General features: G+C 34.8%; 1 protein-coding gene across 1 annotated transcript in view; it reads left to right on the top strand.

Annotated features, from left to right (window-relative positions):
* The window catches only part of RYR2 (ryanodine receptor 2), a 754,458-nt gene that overhangs the window by 560,073 nt on the left and 174,933 nt on the right, over nt 1-19,452 (top strand). Inside the window, exons 54-61 of the mRNA XM_056113587.1 lie at nt 1,734-1,897; nt 4,025-4,103; nt 4,781-4,870; nt 5,032-5,169; nt 12,594-12,671; nt 14,593-14,668; nt 18,129-18,252; nt 19,158-19,273. Coding sequence (XP_055969562.1) covers nt 1,734-1,897; nt 4,025-4,103; nt 4,781-4,870; nt 5,032-5,169; nt 12,594-12,671; nt 14,593-14,668; nt 18,129-18,252; nt 19,158-19,273 — 865 coding nt within the window. The remainder of the gene's footprint in view (nt 1-1,733; nt 1,898-4,024; nt 4,104-4,780; nt 4,871-5,031; nt 5,170-12,593; nt 12,672-14,592; nt 14,669-18,128; nt 18,253-19,157; nt 19,274-19,452) is intronic.

Raw genomic sequence — 19,452 nt, forward strand, 5'->3', positions numbered from 1 at the left:
ATAAAAAAGTATATATTGAATCTTAAAAATTTTTAACATTCTGATGTTCTTTTCATACTTTGCTATGTGTGAAATTTTCTAAAATGAAGATTTTAAAACTTCCACTCTGTCCTTTATATATGTAACCTTCCTTAGGCTGCCTTACTTATGATGATTAGCTTTACACTTTCAAAAAACTGAAGGGTGGCATTTTAGAGAAAACCAGGAGACATTTGTATGCATATGCTTGATTATTAAAATCAGTTTGATTTGTATCTATTCAGACATATCTATTAGATGACAGGAGTAATATACCCTGACATTTTCAAAATAATAGAGGAAATATAATCAAATATGTGATGGCTTTTCTTACTGACTTGTTTTACTAAAATTACAGGGCTTTTTTTTTTTTGATTTTTGGTTTCAGTATCACACTTGGTAATGTTTGGTGTACCATGCTATGCAAAGGATAGAATCTGGAAAAGTGTTTGCTCTCTCTCTAACCTGGTCAACTTAGAGCCCTTTTTAAAAATAATACTTTGGGCTTAGAGAGATAGTACAGCTAACAAGGCACTTGCATGCAGCTAACCTGCTTTCAGTCCCAGTAGCCAGTCTGGTTCCCCAATCCTCTCGGGTAATCTCGGAGCAGAGAGTCAGAAATTCTGCTGAGTTTTTGGGCCCTAGGTCCAAAATAAAATAAATACATAAAAAATTTAAAAGTATGTTAAAGTATTTATAGATGAATTTCCAACATCATTTTACTCTTGAACATTTAAAGTAAGGCTTTTTTGAAGGAATATAAAGTCATTTTTAATCACATTTTCTGTGAGAGTAGTGATGATGATTACTATAAAGCTCTGTACCTGTATAGTAAAATATTTTTAAATTGTCTTTGTTGAAATCAATAAATATAAGTATATATTTAACATACAAATAATTTTTATCAGAAATTTTATTGTGCATGTTTATATGGAATTTATTTTCCAGTTCAGAAATCTATTTCTCATCACTTTGTTATGCAATATAGATCAGTTACATTTTCTTATTCTCTAGAATGTTATCCTTTACGTTCAATGTATAGTGGTACATCAGTAACCCCTAACTTATCCACATTTATTGAGTATAGTCCTTTTGGCTAAAATATGTTAGTGCAAAAATATATGGTGAGAATATTCATGTGTTCTTTTCTTTATATCCTGGAAAATAAATTTTTAGATTAGCAAAGGTTTTATTCCTTTTTGTTTGTCTGTTTTTTGGGTAACTGGAGGTGCTCAAGACTTACTCCTGACTCTGTACTCAGGGATCATGCCTAGAGGGCTCCAGGGACCATATTGAACCCGGAGCAGCTGCATGAAAGATAAATGCCCTACCTGCTTTTATATCACTCTTTCACTATGAAGATATTTTTCTTACACTGCAACGGAAATAAATCTAATTCCAGCTTCTCTTACGTTTGTTCGGATTTGGGTTGTATGTTCCAATTTTTGGGAAAGAATCTATTCATAAATTAATAAGCTTTGGGCATATTATATTGGTTTTCTTAGGATTGCTGCTTCATATATTTATTAATAAATTCTCTCAGCACAGTAAACTCAATAATATTTACACACTTGTAATTTTTTAAGTATTTTTGTTTAAATTAGCCTAGTATAATTTAGGTTTTTCTCAAACAGTTTTGTGTCAACCATGGTGATCTTATTGACAGCTTTGGCCAAACAGTAATGCATTTTTTGATAATTCCATTTTCCCTCTAGAAATATGAACAAGAACTTTTCAAACTGGCACTACCTTGCCTGAGTGCAGTTGCGGGAGCTTTGCCTCCAGACTACATGGAGTCAAACTATGTCAGTATGATGGAAAAACAGTCATCAATGGATTCTGAAGGGAACTTTAACCCACAACCTGTTGATACCTCAAAGTATGGACTCTTTCTATTGCAGCAGATTTTTATTGTAAATGATGTGTGAAGTCTGAAATTGAATAAGGTACTAATGTGAACTTTCTCTAATACATGCCCCCTTTGAATTGGTATCCTTTTAATAGGGGTCCCTTTACTCAATTAAAACAATAGTAGCATTACTAATTACTAATAATAATAATATCAGAAGTAGATAAGATGTACCTTCTAGAATGTTGTTCAATATAGAGGATTCTCTGTATTCATGGAACTATCTAAAATAATGAGAATCAAGAAGGTATACCAGTTACATTTTAGTTGAAAATTTGTCCTTAATGTTTACTGATTAATAATTGTGGCCCGCCTGTCTAGCATCTTTGGCTCAGGATGATACCGACATGTAGTGTTAAGGCAATTTCTGTGCACTTTGTGGAAGTCAGTTCACCATCATTACATCACTGCAGGGTCTAGGATTAGCTAGGTTCAGCATCATGAAGCACAGCATGAAATTGAAGGAAATGTGAAATAAAGTCTTTGTGAAAAATTAAGCATGCACATAGAGTACAGTATCACAACCTTAACATTATGGGGGGAACTTACTTAACATATGTAGATTCATAACTTGTTATACAAATAGAAATTTTGGGCACTTTATGTATTTGTGATATAGACATCATTATAACTGATATTAATAATTCCTTGGCTTCTCTTGCAAAGATAGCTCCTTCTTCCTGTCACTTGTTTTTTTAATCATTTCATGGTGGCTCATGAAGCATGCTAGTCCCTCAGTGGTTACTATTCAAGACAGCTGAGTTTGCTTGGGAGTTCAAGTTTCAAGCTCCTGACATAGCCCCCCAGCTAGATTGGTTTCAATAATCAGATCAGTAAGTCAAGTCTAGTGGTGATATGCCATTAGTTTGATAATGCCTTAAATATGCATGTTTGGTATCTGATGACAGTCCTGTGAGAAAAGACTCTACCCCTCAGTATTTGGCTTATGTGATTGATCCTTTGTATCTCTTCCAAAGTAAGTAAACCAATATATCACATATTCACATTCCTACATGGGTAAGTTTGTGGTTTGGTACCATAAATATTATACAGATTTTAAAAATAATATTGTAACATTGTTATGGTTTGAGTGTGGTTGGATTGAAAATAATTAATTATTTTATTATTTTTGGCATGTATTATTAACTTACCTAGGTTTGTTTCTTTGGGGACTTCTGAACTATCAGGTTTACATAGTGATATCATTAATTTCTGTACCTTTTGTCTTTTAAATATTGTTTCTTAAATGTATGTCACATAGGTCAATTAGTGACTGAAACCATTGCTGGAAAAGAACAGTAAACATATTGTATTAGGTTTTATTTTGAATTCTTTTGTTGATGTTAACTGCACTAATAAGTTCTATTCATCAATGAATGTGTTATTTGTACTTATATTTAGTTTTCTGTTCAGGGAGATATTTGTTATTCTCAAGTCTTAAATTGGTATTCATGCTTGGTAATTGATTGCATGTACTCATAATCTGTTCAATAGATTAAATATGTATTTAAACATGAAGTAATCAAGATAAAATGATCAAAATTATCAACCATGAATTGATTACTTTTCCCTATAGTTCTGTTAGTAACATTTAGAATTTTAAATACAGACTACTCATATCTAAAATGATATTCAAATAAATAGTTGTATAAAATTAGTTTAAAATTTAAGTCCTTTTAAAAATGGGTGTCAGAATTTAGCAGTTATTTTGTATTTATGGTTATTACAGAAGAATTAAATTAAAATAATAAACTCAAAGAACATAGAAAGGATATAGAAGCTTCTTTAGTCTACTAACCATATCTTGATTCAGGTTTTGATATTTTTATTATGACCTAATTGCTTTATCTTGAATATCTTTGAATTTATGCTTTTGTATCATTTTATTATTTATTATATTAAGACAAATATGAATAAGATAAGCATGTGAAACATCTGCTTGACTTACTGTTTTTGGAAAAGTATCTTATTAAAACAGTTCTGACAGTTATCTATATCTAGTGTAATTTAGACTATAAATTGAGTAAATTATTGTGATTTTCACAGATCTTGTGATAATCAAATTTTTTTATTTTATTTTTTTTATTTTTCTCATAGTATTATAATTCCCGAGAAGTTGGAATACTTCATTAACAAATATGCAGAACATTCCCATGACAAGTGGTCAATGGACAAGGTAAATCAAAGTCTAACATTTTAATTCAGTAGTAAATGCACCTAATGGCAGATCACTGCTCAGATATCTCTGATCATGCCAGTTTTCTACTTTAAAGTGAGACTTTGTGTATATTAGAAAGGCTATTGAGATTAAAGGCCCTCCCGTTGATCGTCGATTTGCTCGAGCGGGCCCAGTAACGTCTCCATTGGAGACTTTGTTGTTACTGTGTCTGGCATATCGAATACTCTCGGTAGCTTGCCGGGCTCTCGGAGAGGGGCGGAGGAATCGAACTCGGGTCGGCCATGTTGGCCGCTTGTAAGGCAAACGCCCTACCCGCTGTGCTATCGCTCCAGCCCATTGAGATTATAATTTTCTATTATTTAGTTCACTCTGTCATAAACATATGATTGATATGAATAAGACTTGACTCACAAAAGGTATCATTTTAGGAATTCAAAAAATCTGTTTCTTGAATCTGAAGTACATATTTTTAGTCTAGATTTAAACAAATGAAAGCAAACACAAAATTGTTCTAAGAGGGTTTGTAACTCTGAATAAACAAAATTAGGATGGAAACTGTGCATGAATTAAGCGGGAATAATTTAAACCTAAATGTTTATCTTGGTTCAAATACATGCGTACCTATATTTTCTACAATTAATGCATGTAAAAACAATTTTGACATTTTTTTCCAGTTGGCTACTGGATGGATTTATGGGGAAGTATTTTCAGACTCATCTAAAGTTCAACCATTAATGAAGCCATATAAACTATTATCTGAAAAAGTAAGTCATCTAAGTATACTTTGAACATTTTTGAAAATTCTTTCTGATTATGCAATTTCTTATTAAAATGTCATCATTTATATGGTGACTTTTACCTTTATTTGATATTTGGTTAGGCTTATAACAGTCTGTTGCTTCTCTGTCTTTTTTTTTTTGTCTAGGAAAAAGAAATTTATCGTTGGCCAATCAAAGAATCTTTAAAAACAATGCTGGCTTGGGGTTGGAGAATTGAAAGAACTCGGGAGGGAGACAGTATGGCCCTCTATAATCGGACTCGACGTATTTCCCAGACAAGCCAGGCAAGAGTCACATTGATGAGCCTATTGTCATAATAATTTAACATAACTTTAGCCTTTTATTTATTTTTAGTTTAAGGGTCACACTGGGCGATGCGCAGGGCTTACTCCTGGCTCTGCACTCAGCAATCTCTCCTGGCAGATCTTGGGGGACCATACTGAGTGCTGGGGATCCAACCCACTTAGCCTGAAAGGCAAATGCCCAAAATACTATACTGTCACTCTAGCCCCAACCTTAATCTTTTATTTAACTACTCTGTATCCCCAGGCCAATCATTTGAACACTCTGAAGACTATACAACTTAGAAGAGAAAACAAAACCAAACATGTTCTTATTTCTTTAGTTGTAAGGAGGTTAAATTATTGGACACATGACATCTTGCTTTTTCCAGCTAGTATAAAATAATAAGGCCTTAAACGTTTACCAATAAAGGCTGTAGAGTTGCTCAATAGATATAATTTGGTTGTCAAAAGAATGTTCTCCTTTTTTTCTAGTGAGCACTGAAGGTAGTCTTTTAGGGAGCAGTGTGGCAGTCGCAGACTGTAACATTCTTAATCTAGAGCCCTCATGGATGGTCCACACAAGTGGGCTTACATACAGTTACTTTCTAAGGGAAGTCATGTAATATGACAGGCAGAGCAAGAATCCCAAGAGTGCTTTGCTTGTGGCCATAGCACTCATCTTGAAGGCCCAACCAACATAACAAAGGCTCTGACTATAGGACTTAAGTACTCAAGGTGACAGACTAAAGCACAAACTGCATCTGCAGAACCTAGATATTAGACCAGAAACCATATTACATATCCAGGACACAGATAGAAATCTCAGGATCTGAACATCAAAGGGGTCATCAGTGGCTACTGGAAAGGTAACAAAAAAATAAGTAAGTAGGACCACATGAAATTCAAAGTTTTCTGCATAGAAATAGAAACACAATAAAATAGACACCCAGTTGATTGAACAAAAGGATTAACATCAAAAATTTATAAAGCACTCATGATGATCAATAAAACAATAACCATCAAAAATGGGGAGAAAAGATGAATAGACACTTCCATGAAGATGTACAGATAGCCAAGATTTTATTTAAAAAAAAACCTGATCATAATCACTTTGAAAATCACAGTACCAAAAAGCACAAATTAAAATAACGATGAGGTATCACCTTACACCAATGAGAATAGCATATATCGAAAAAAATACCCTGAAAACACAAAATGTTGGTGGGAATGTGGTGACAAAGGAAGCCTTATTAACTGCTGTTGGGAATGTCATTTGGTCCAGCCTCTAAGGTAAACAATAGGTAGATTTTTTCAAAAATTAGGAATGGAGCTTCTATTTGACCCATATATCCGACTTCTAGTCATCTTCCCCTAAAACACAAAAACATTAATTTGAAGAGATACACACATACCTATGTTCATTCCAACTCTTAGTCCAATAGCAGTGTGTGAAAACAATCCAAATATCCAATAACAAATTAATGAATACAGTTCTGGTACACATATACAAGGCAATACTATGGAGCCACTAGAAAAAAATTGTCATGCAGTTCATGGCAACTTGGACTAAATTGGAGGCTATCCTAGTAGAACAAATACAGGATGTATCACTAGATAGTGAAGCAAATCAAGGGCATAGAAAATTTCAATTGATAATAAACCTTGGCAGAGTCTCCTGCCCCCGTGCCTGGCTGTCCTTACTGGGGCCCCTTGGAGGGGGGCAGGTTGAGTTTCCCTCCCGCCCCGACCAGAGTTCTGGCAGCCGAAGACCTCAAGAACCAGCCACAACCATGCTGAGACCACTCTCCACACGCATGAAGATAGCGGCAGAGGAACAAAGGCATGCGGGTCCCGGGGCTGAGATCTACAAGCCTGCTTGGATCAGGGCTAAGCATCCTCCACCAAGATCCTCCATCTTCCAGTAGGCAGGGGTCACACCCACCAACTGGCCCCCTGGCACCAAGTAATCCCATCAACGGCCAAGACCCAGACACTATAAAAACCAGCTCCTGGAATTGCAATGCCACATTAGCGGCCGCGCTATATCTTATCATCTCATTCCTACTTTGGACAAACTGGCAGGCTACCGAATGTAACTTGCCCACACGGCAGAATCTGGCAAACTCCCCGTGGCATACCCAATATGCCAAATACCGGTAACAATGATGGGTCTCATTCTCCTAACCCTGAAGAGAGCCTTGATCTCAGGGCTAGGACAAGGGGGACATTACTAGGGCCTGCTAGAGGCAATCGACGAACAACAGGATCACCGTGATCGAATAAACCTTGGATACTAGAATACAGACATGAAAGTGCCAGGCTAGGGGTGGGAAGAGGGAAGAGGAACAAATAAGCTTCCGGGAAATAACACAGGAATGTAAGTGATGAGTCTTGAGCATATGGGTGGTGTTAAAGGAGGTAATAGTATGCATCAAAACCATAACTGGCAATTAATAAACAATGGGGGTAGTGGCTAAGGGAAAGAATGTTGGACCAGATAGTACATGGAGATGGGAAGAGAGTCAGGGGTACTTTGGTGGGCAGATAGGTAGTATCTTTGTACCTTAATATCAGAAAATGAGTATTCTTGTAACCTTATCACCCAAACTATAATAAATTAAAATGAAACCAAAGAATGCTATGTAAGTATAACCTGACATTTTTTTAAATAAGTGATCAATTTTATTAACCTTGGGCTAGAGCGATAGCACAGCGGTAGGGCGTTTGCCTTACAAGCGGCCAACATGGCTGACCCAAGTTCGATTCCTCCGCCCCTCTCGGAGAGCCCAGCAAGCTACCGAGAGTATTTGATATGCCAAACACAGTAACAACAAAGTCTCCAATGGAGATGTTACTGGGCCCGCTCGAGCAAATCGACGATCAATGGGAGGGCCTTTACCTTTACCTTTTTATTAACCTTACAGTTCTGTTTTCTTTTTAAATACTCGTTTTGCCATTGCTTCTTAATGTGATTTCTTCTCTCATTATGTGATCATACAAATATTTTCTATGTAATAAATAAAGCCATTTTGAAGGCATCAGTTTTTAGGATAGATGTAAAGTATTTGCTAGCATGATTTTGAACCATCTGACATCCTAAGGTTCAGACTTTCTCTGTAGTGAAAAAAAAATCGACCTCTGATTAATGCAGCAAGGTCTGCCATAAGTTAATTGGTGTAAATTTCTGGCTTCAGGTCAGATAGTATGGCTAATAGGTAATGTCTTCATGCTGTACTTTTTCTACCTTGAAAATGAAGAATATCAGAACATATATTTTAAAAGACTATTATGAGGGTTTTTGTTATAAATGCTTAAAAATCATTTTAGTGATGATTTTTCAATTAGTTTTAGACCTTATTATTAATTATTATTATTATTATTATTATTACATGTATCGTAACATTAGTAATATTCTGTTTACCATGAATTATTGGAAGCTTGAGGCAAGATTTTAGGAAGTTACTCATTGAATGTGCATATATGACATATAATTTGATGGGACAGAGAATATAGTATAATGTATCACTAGAATTATAATCAGGGAGAAAATAACTAAAGAGGGGTTAAGTATATAGATTTGCACTCTGGAAAATTTAACACAGAGGAGGGCATACATGGCATACATTTCTGAAAATCATTGACACATGATTCCACAGGTTCTCAACTATTTTCCTCTACTTTCTAGTTTATTATCCAGTGTATGATTTTTATTGCAAATGCAGGATAGAAGTTATTTCAACAAATGTAAAATAATCTTATAATCTTGGAAGATGAGGGGCATGGAAATGAAACTTTCAAAAAGTTATTATGGTGGAAATAAAATACAGGTCAGGACAAATTTATTTATTTCTCAAAAAATATTTATTGGGCATCTACTTTTTTTTCTTATGACTCTTAAAATTTTCAGATATTTCAATAAAAATTAGAAAAATCCATTCATATAAGCTTATATTCAAATGATGAAAGTAAAATTTAACTAAATAAATTATATGTTATGTAGAAGTTTGATACGTATTGTGTAATGAAAAACAACTTGGGGAATGCGTAGGAGAGTGATGGATGTCATTAGGACTTGAGATTATTATATAATGTGGTTGGGGTGGATTTTGTTTGGTAGAGACCTGAAAAAAGGGGAAAGTTTATCCAGAGTTGGGGATAGAAGGTTCTAAGCAGCACATATGCCCTAAATTGAAAGTGTGAGAATCACTCTAGTACTTGTGAGAGGCATCACAGATGCCAGTAATATAGGAGCGGAGCAGGTAATGGGAGAGGAAGAGAGATCTCAGGAGTCAAATCACATTGAAAACCATTATGATAATTTGCTAAGTGCTTTAAAGTTCAAATGACTTTTAAAACTGGATTCTGCTGATTTACATGCTATAAATTATAATAAATTGGAGGATTTTTTGCCTCTCTTTTCTTATTTTAAATGTTCAGAAGTACTTATCACACTAGTTCAAAAGATTATCACTTTTTCAGAAAGAAAGGGATAGACATAGAAGGACTTCATTCATCTGGGGAACATAAAGTAACAAAATGGGAGATTAACACCCAAGAATGGCCGGGATTAGTACCAGGAATTTTACTCCATGGCTTGGAGGCCAGCCACACATGCCAGGGGAAAAGGGAGCTCAGATAGAGAAGGAAGCACCAAATAAAGGGTGTTGGGAGGATCCTCCCAGGATGGGAGAAGCATGCTGAAAGTAGACGATAGACCAAACATGATTGCCACCCATTGTCTCTTTTGCAGACCACAACACCCAATAGGAGAGAGAGAACAAAAGGGAATGCCCTGTCACAGAGGCCGGGTGGGATGGGGGGCTTGGGGGGTGGGAGGGATACTGGGATCCGTGGTGATGGAAAATGGGCACTGGTGGAGGGATAGGTATTTGATCATTGTATAATTAAAACCCAAGCACAAAAATTTGTAAGTCTACAACTGTACCTCATGGTGTCTCACTAATAAAATTTTTTTAAAAAAAGATTGTCACTTTTATGTGACATTTATGTGACACCCGAGTGCCCGAGAATAGATGACTGGTTAAATAAACTTTAATACACAGTGGAATATTGTGCAGCTATTAGGAAGATGAAGTCACGAAATTTGTTTATAAGTGGATGGTCATGGAGAGTATCATCCTAAGTGAAATAAGTAAGAAGGAGAGGGACAGACATAGAATGGCTGCACTCATTTGTGGAGTGTAAAATATCGTAATATGAGACTAACACCCAAGGATAGTAGAGACAGGGTGAGGAAGATTGCTCCATGGTTGGAAGCCTTCCTCATGAGCTGGGGGAGAAGGCAGCTGGGATAGAGAAGGGATCATTAAGTCAATGATGGTTAGAGGAATCGCTTGGGATGGGAGATGTGTGCTGAAAGTAGATAAAAGACCAAACATGATGGCCTCTCATTATCTGTGTTGTAAACCATAATGCTCATAAGTAAAGAGCGAATAAGAGGGAAACTGTCTGCCATAGAGGCAGGGAGAGGCGTGAGACTGGGTGGGGGGTGGTCGGGATACTGGGGACATTGTTGGTGGAAGATGTACACTGATGGAGAGAAGGGCATTCAATCATTATATGACTGAAACTCAAACATGATAGCTTTGTGAGTGTAGTACGTGGTGATTCAATAATAATAAAAAAAGATTAAATATGATTATCTTTGCACATGTACAGAAGCATTCACATGAATCGTGTGATTGTTAAAAACTAGACATAATTAGCATAAAAACTAATTAATTAGCCTTAAAACTCTTCATATATGGTGCATAGTCCATGTAACTTGGAATTACAGAAGACCTGGTTAGGCTTCAATTTCTGCATATGTAACAGAAATAAATAGTAATGGAAAACAAAAAAATTATACACTTGAATAAAAATAATCTACTTGGGGTTGGAGCAGTAGTACAGTGTGTATGTAGAGTGCTGACCTTACATGCAGCCTACCCGGTTTCAATGCCGGGCATCCCATATGATCCCCTGAGCACTGCCAGGAGTAATTCCTGACGGCAGAGTCAGAAATAAACCCTGACTATTGCTTGGTGTGGTTGCAAAACAAAAACAAAAATTCTGCTCATGTTTTTAACCAACTGCAAAAGATGAATATAAAACTAAAAGAATGTAGATTTTACTTATACCAGGAATATAGCCAAGACGTATTAAATACTGGAAAACTTATTTTGAAAAGAATGTTACAAGTATGGACTATATTTTATTCATGACTTCAGTACCACCTTATCAGTGTTAAAGCACACATTTGTCACATTTTAATATCTTTAATATTCATAATCATTTTTAGCCCAAAATTTGATGAAAAACACCTTTTGCTGGATTCTGGAGTAATAAGATGACTAAGATTTAGCAGATTATGCAGAGTAGATGAAAGAATCATCAAAATTTGAACAGACTCAGTTTTATAGACCAACTCTTAGAGTCTGTTACCGTTCACTATTTTCTGTTTTCTTAGCAAATTTCTGTATATTCCATATAACGAGTGAAATCAATCTGTAATTGTTCCTCTCCCTCTAACCCACTTCACTCAGCATAATACACATAGTAGTGAAGCAGAATTTAATCTTTTCTAACAGTTGAGAAGTATTACATTGTGCACATATAATCAAAGCTTATGATAGCCTACATTTTGTTTTATTAACACAGGTAGGAGAGATAGCTTGCCCTTCAGTACTGTATCCATGTTTAGCAAGAGAATATACAAAATTCAAAATATACCAAAATATAATATATGATTTATAAACATGATTCATTTCCATTATTTAGTATATATTTTTACATACTATACTGATGGGTGAGATGAGGTAAAATCAGGGCAGTAATTTAAACCTTCTTACAGTTGTGAAAGTATGTCTCTTTTTAAAAAAACTCCCAGACATAGAGAAGTAAGTCTTCTGGTTGTCAAAGATACCTGTGTAAATCATTGGACATTGTATAATTTGAATTTAACATTAACTAGATGATTGCATTTGTGTCTACCATTTGACCCATAAAGCATTTGTAAAACTTGGTTTCTTTGGTTATTTACTGCTTATACAAAGAACAATAAATTTCTTTGTAGCCAATTAAAATTTTGAAGGAACGCAAAAACTAAGTGAGCCTCTGGAAAAAAATTAGAATCTTGTATTCATTGCTAAATGTATTAATCAGGTGCTTTTTTTTTATTATTCTGATTATTTTCTGTTAAAATTGCAACTCCTAAGCCATTGAGATGTTCTGTAAAAGCATAAACAACTTTCAGGTACCAATTATAATTTACTTGCTAGATATGTTTGCAAAATTACTGACAGCTACTTCTCAGGTTTATCTCAATAAATTTTGAGCTTGTTTTCCTTAATTTTGTAAATTATCATATCAGTGTTATCACAATGTCGTTAATGATTCATTATTTTTTCATATAAATTATCTAGGTGTCAGTAGATGCTGCACATGGGTATAGCCCTCGAGCCATTGATATGAGTAACGTCACACTATCCAGAGATCTTCATGTAAGTTCTACTCCTTTTAAAATGTGAATTATTTTTAAAGACCATGTAACATTTATCTGCATTTAGTTTTTACCATGAATAATTAATGTGTTGATCATATAAAGGAACTTTGGAATTTATAGGTCTAAAGTGGCTTAACTACTTGTTTAAAAAACTATATTCAGTAAAACTGACAACATTTCGTGTCTGTTCTCTTTGTTATTAAAAAACTTGCCTTGGAATGGATAATTTGTAGAGTGAAAAATAAAATGTATCTCGCCGGCACGGCAGAGCCTGGCAAGCTCCCCGTGACGTATTCGATATGCCAGACACAGTAACAACAAAGTCTCCAATGGAGACGTTACTGGTCCCGCTCGAGCAAATCGATGGACAACGGGAGGGCCATAAAATATAAGATAGAATAATCAAATAATGATATTGTTGTTATCAATATTTATCCAAGGGAAATAAGCACATAAAAATACAGATATCTTTATAGGTATATAAAGACAAAAATCTAAGCATTATGAAATTTAGGGACATGACTTTTGTTCCTGTTACTATGTAAATTATTTAAAATAGCATAGCAAATTTGCAAAGCAAAAGTGAAAATAATCTTAGAGGCAACCTTTTTAAAATGCAAAAGATACAGAGAGGTTAATGTAATTTATTTAATGTTCACACCACGTTTGGAAAATTGATCTAGACTGACTGTCTAATGTTCTTTGTATTCAGTTTTTAATAAAATTTAGATCATCTTTAAAAAGTGGGAAATTAAATGAGGAACATGTAATGAAATATATTTTATTTTATTTTTTTATTTATTTTTTTTTATAATTTATTTATTTATTGAATCACTGTGGGAAAAGTTACAGAGCTTTTGGGTTTAGGTCTCAGTCATGTAGATACCAAACACATTTCCCTTTACCAATACTCATTTTTAACCCCGAACCCCAATAGACCCCCACCTCCCACCCCTCCCAATTCTTGTGAGGCAGATGAGTTCTAGTTAATACTCTATCTACTTTGACTAGATAGATTATTTCGATAGAAGATGCACAATTATTGTTTAGAGTTTACGACCCACCCCCCACAATCAGACATGCTGAAATAGCGTTGTGAAATGATTTGCTTTCTACAACTTGGTTTAAGAATAAAATGATGTCACGCGGCCGCTATTGCGGCCGCGCGGTTTTGAATTTCTGCTATTTTACTTATTGACCCTGGAAGAATTTCTATTAAAAGTTAGATAGTTAAGAGATTGGTTTCTGTGCTCTGGTTTCCGTGCGGCCGCCATCTTTCTTTCCAGAGAGGAGCAGGCGAGCGGGGCAACACCCTTTCCCCTCCGGGCAGGCTTGGTGGCGCGATTTAACACATAGTCCATTTGCTTTTCTGCTCCAAGCGGCTGGTTCTCTGTGCTAAGTCCTTGTGCCTCCGGGGCCGTGGCCGTGCCGGAGAGCCGCTCGTGGGGGGCAGCTGGCGACCTCGGTGGGGCGTGGGGGACGGCCCACAAAGCCCCCCTTCCCATGAGGTCCCTGCCGCTCCCGCCAGCCCCGGCTCAAACCTGCTTTCCACAAGGCTCCCGTGCGGCCGCCATCTTTCTTTCCAGAGAGATGAAATATATTTTAAAGTATAGTTTTATTTAACAAAATGTATTTTATTTGATACAAAGTTTTATTTGATACAAATTTTATTTGGTAAAATGTTTATTATAAATAATAATTACCATTCCCATCAACCTGCTTACTATTATGTGATATCACGTATTTTAAAATTTTTCTGTGGTACAGATCATATTTGTATTGCTTTTAATGAATTTTATTACTAACATGCTATAATACATTAATTTCAAAGAAAGTTTTACCTTATAAACTAAAACTCAAAGTTATTTTTCTAAGTCATTAAAAGATAACTTTATTGTTAACGATTTTAATCATTTAAGGCTATGGCAGAAATGATGGCTGAAAACTATCATAACATTTGGGCAAAGAAAAAGAAAATGGAACTGGAATCCAAAGGTAATATTTTCTAAATATTCTTATTAAAAACAGTAGCCACATGAACATGTGGCAAGGATAATGTAATATTTTTAGAACAAGATCTTATTATTTTTGAACAGTTCAAATACTTTTTTATTCCCTATTCAGAATCTCTGTGGTTTCCCTTGCCCACTTTATGCTGTGGATATAGATATATATGTATATATATATGTGTGTATATATATGTATATATACACACTTCTCATCCTAATTCCTAACTGTTTTATTAATTACTTAGATCTTTCCTAACTTTCACTTCGATATAAATACATCTCTTATCTCATTCCTATCTCTCATCTCAGTCTTTTAATTCTGTCAGTCCTATTGTGTTTTTGTGACTTTTATGCATCTGCTTATTTTCTGAAGTATTTGAAATACTGCTTTTTACTAAACAATTTGTAAATACTAAGTTGCATAAATACTTACCTCATTTTAGTTCACCTTAAACTGACGATCTTTCCTATAATTTATTATAGACGTATTTAAAGCATGCTGTGTATTCACGTGTGTGGTACAATAGTTAGATATAGGAAGTATCTAATTACTTCCTGCATGAGTTGCTTTCTTCTGGCTTGGGAACCATTTGAGGTTTGAGGACTTAAATCCTGACTTACCATGTGCTTTTCTTAAAGCAGCATACCTGCTTCAGTTCTATCCCTTTGTCCCAAAGCATAGTAGGTTTTTACTAAATGAAAATTTTGAAGGGTCATTGTTCACATGACTAGGAAAAGGCTTTTTTTCCCCCTTCTTGGACCATGCCCAGTTGTGCTAAGAACTTAAGCCTGGCTCTACTTTCAGGGATCACTCCTAGAGGTCTCAAGGGGCATAAGAGCGCTAGGTCAGCTGCTTGTAAGGCAAGCGACTCAGCTACTGTTTCAACTCTTTATCTCCCATTGAACATAAAGATGAGAATGGGTTGGGATGGGGAGGGTATCTGGTAATACTGGTGGAGGGATGTTGACACTGGTGGAGGGATTGGTGTTGAATTATTGCATGTCTAAAACTCAACTGCTAGTAACTTTGTAAATCATAGCTCTTTAATCAAAATTTAAAAATATATGTCTAATGAAAAGAAAAAAAAGTATTTGTATGTATGAGTCATCAGTATGTTTGAGTCACTTGGTTTGGTTAAAATCTAAAGTAATAAGGGGCTATCACACTATTGCCCTTCTAAAGAAATGTTCTGTTGTAGCTAGCATTTTGTTAATTTCTGGCTATCCATTACAAGTCCTGCTAATAAAGCGGTTTTCTTTTAGCATACATTGCATGCAAATTTCACTTTCATACTCTACATTCTTCTAATATTGGTCTGTATTTATATAGACAACATATATAGGTGGTCTTATATAATTAGAAGACAAGCACAATGCAAGGGTAAATGGTTTGATAGTAAAAGTAGTCCTCCAAATATTCCCATTCTTCTTACACTGTCTATATTTTCTTTAAAAATACAAGAATATGACTTACTGAGAACCCAAATGGCAGACTACATAAGGATTTGAATATACAGCCCTGGAACTTGACTTTTAGGTTATCAAAACCAATGTAATAGAGAAATGAGTCTTGGAAAGATATCATTATTAGAAATAAGAAAATGTTCACAATGTTGTAATATTTGAGCCAGTGGCCTAGGATGTATAGCATATACCACGTTTAAGTTTTTCATTGACAAAATATCTTTCACAAAGAGATCTAGCATCAGAAATGGTCAGGATTATTCTGGGAAAGCAAGTTGGAAATGTACAACGTGTACATTGCTGGCTGAATTTAAAATAACTGTATTGGACTGGAGGGATAGTGCAACTAATTTAGAATATGTTGCCAGTACGCTCCCATAAACCCCCAGACACACAAAAGTAACTGTCTTATTTAGAAGAGTGTTAGAATCAGAAGGTGCTAAAGTTATTAGCACTGTTGCTATTTGGACTTGAATCTTCCCCTCTATCTTCTGCAAAGCTCTCTATTAGATTCTGACCTCAAAAACATTGTAGATTACACATTGAATTGACAAATAGATAAAGTCTTCTAGAATAAAGATCAGATGCAATAGGATTCAAAACAGATGATTACTGTATGGTGATCAAATCTGATGTTTACCTTATATATTTCTCATAAATATTCTGTTAAATTATACCTTTCATTATCATAGAAGTCAAATTTCTTCCTAGAGCAGTTCATAATACATTCTGAGTTCTTAATTTTTAAAAATGTTTCCCAGTATTGTCTGCTAACAGACGTTCTTCACTTGAGACCATTAATTATCACGTTCTAAAATAATGGGCAGCTCTGTAATATGCGTGTCATTTATTAACTTGGTGGTTCTGGCTGTTTCTTTACATTTTTGGCTCTGTAGTGTCCCCTAATGGTCAGAGGGTTTAGTAGTGGTGACTGTATTTCTGTAGAAGTCACTCTTGGTCAAGATAATGTCTAGGAAATCAGCATTTTCTCCATTACCTTTTTGTTTCATATGCTGGGAAAATTAAATGTTAGTTATTGTCCCATTATATTCTGGCTAAAACATAGAGAACACTGATGTACTTAGACTCTCTACTGTCACCATAATTGAAACAAATTATTTTTAATTCTTTCCTGGAAAGAATTATATTCAAGGAATTTCAGCCCTCCACATCGATATATATTTCTATGTGTGTTCCATAAAGTTTAGTACCATTGCTGTTTATTTTGCTCCTCCTCTAATGTTTCTCATCTTTTTATGTCTAGAAATACCAATGCATTTTTTGTAATTTTTAGAATTTGGCAAACTTTTATATAAGATTTAAATGTTTTTCTCTAAAATGTAAACATTTTTTAGAATTTTTAATAAAAGTATTTTATAATAATATACTGGAAATGTATACTCTCGCCAGGTTTCTAATTAGGTAAATATTGTATGTTACTCTTATTTGACATTTATAAAATAAACTTTTAATTTAGCATTTGGGTTTTGTGTATTTAAAATGACTGTATAGTTTTGTGGATTTAAAAATAACTGTATAGTTCTCTGAACTGGAGAGGATAATAAAAACAAAGTTTCTCCTTACTCTCTGTGGAGTATGAAGTATATTTCATCTTATAATGTTGGTAGCTCAAGCTATGCTTGCTTAGTATTTATTGGCACTCTCCATCACGTTTCTTTAAATGCAAAGAAGAACAAAACTTCATCTCCCTTCTTGTATGACTGCAGATATTAGTACTTGATCTTACAAAGGACTGTTTGCATGTTAATGGTCTCTTAGAAGGAATGTTAATATTTTTTAAACTTGTTTTCTTAATTACTGGTAACATTAAATCACAAGAGATACAAAAATCTATGAGTTCTGTTTGTTCTTTGTATAATTAGAACATTTCAGGCCTTTCAGCATGGTCTTATTATACGTGCTGTTATATCTCATTTCAGATTATTTTCTAAGTATCATGCTGTGTTCTTGAATTCTTATAGGGGGTGGAAATCATCCACTGCTGGTACCCTATGATACACTGACAGCCAAAGAGAAAGCCAAAGACAGAGAAAAAGCACAGGACATCCTCAAATTCTTACAGATAAATGGATATGCTGTCTCCAGGTGAAAGCAAACTTATTTTCTTTATACATTCTATTTTTATTACTCAACTAAAATATCTTCATCAGAGTTAATGCCAGTTAAGTGTATTTGGTTATCATTTAACCCTCAGAGCTATTCTTTAGTCTTTTCAAAATACATACAGCAGAAACATTAATGACCTTAGTTATTAGCCATAGGACAGAGTTTTGTGTTCTCTCATAATAAATTCTAAGCTTTATTTAGACAAAATATCTGTGAAAGTCATTTTCTTCTTTGAGGACAACATTTTTTTTTTGTTTTTTGTTTTTTTCCCCTTTATTTTATTTTATTTTTTTTTACAGTTGTACATTTACAATTTTTTGTGCTTTGGTTTCAATTATACAATGATCAGATACCCATCCCTCCACCAGTGCCCATTTTCCACCACCATGGATAATATCCCTCCCACCTCCATCCCCCATCCCCCCTGTCTCTGTGGCAGGGCAATCCCCTGTGTTCTCTCTCTCCTTTTGGGTGTTGTGGTCTGCAAAAGAGGCATTGAGTGGCAAACATGTTCAGTCCATAGTCTACTTTCGACATGCATCTCCCCTCCTGGGAGGATCCTCCAAACATGAAGGACAACATTTGATTGACTAATCATAGAGTTATTCACTTCAGTTTTATATTGGATCTAGAGATTCTTTACAAATTAAATCTTATATTTTGCCTTCCACTACAAGATTAGAAAGATTTAAATTATAAATATATCACTGTCACTGTCACTGTCCCTATCCTCCTGTTGTTCATCCATTTGCTCGAGCAGGCCCAGTAACATTGTGAGACTATAAATATGTGCATATATAAATTTTATGATACATGTCACCACTTTATTTCATAATAGTCTTTGGTAGACTTGGTTCTCATGTGTGATTTTTTTGCTATTCTAGAGGATTCAAGGACTTGGAGCTGGACACACCTTCTATTGAGAAACGATTTGCCTATAGTTTTCTTCAGCAGCTCATTCGCTATGTGGATGAAGCCCATCAGTACATCCTTGAGTTTGGTAATTATCACTGTCCTATTACTAACAGTACTTTTTTGTTATCATTGATGTTTACAATATCAGGGTACAGAACAGCAGTGATTTCTGACATGGTCTATTCTCTGATGGTATATACTTTTCTCTTCCTCCAACAATTTCTCTTCATCTACATTTTACATCTGATTATAACAGTCAGTAGG

The sequence above is a fragment of the Sorex fumeus genome, unplaced genomic scaffold, assembly GCF_029834395.1.
Source record: "Sorex fumeus unplaced genomic scaffold, SorFum_2.1 ptg000021l, whole genome shotgun sequence".
NCBI classification, from domain to species: domain Eukaryota; kingdom Metazoa; phylum Chordata; class Mammalia; order Eulipotyphla; family Soricidae; genus Sorex; species Sorex fumeus.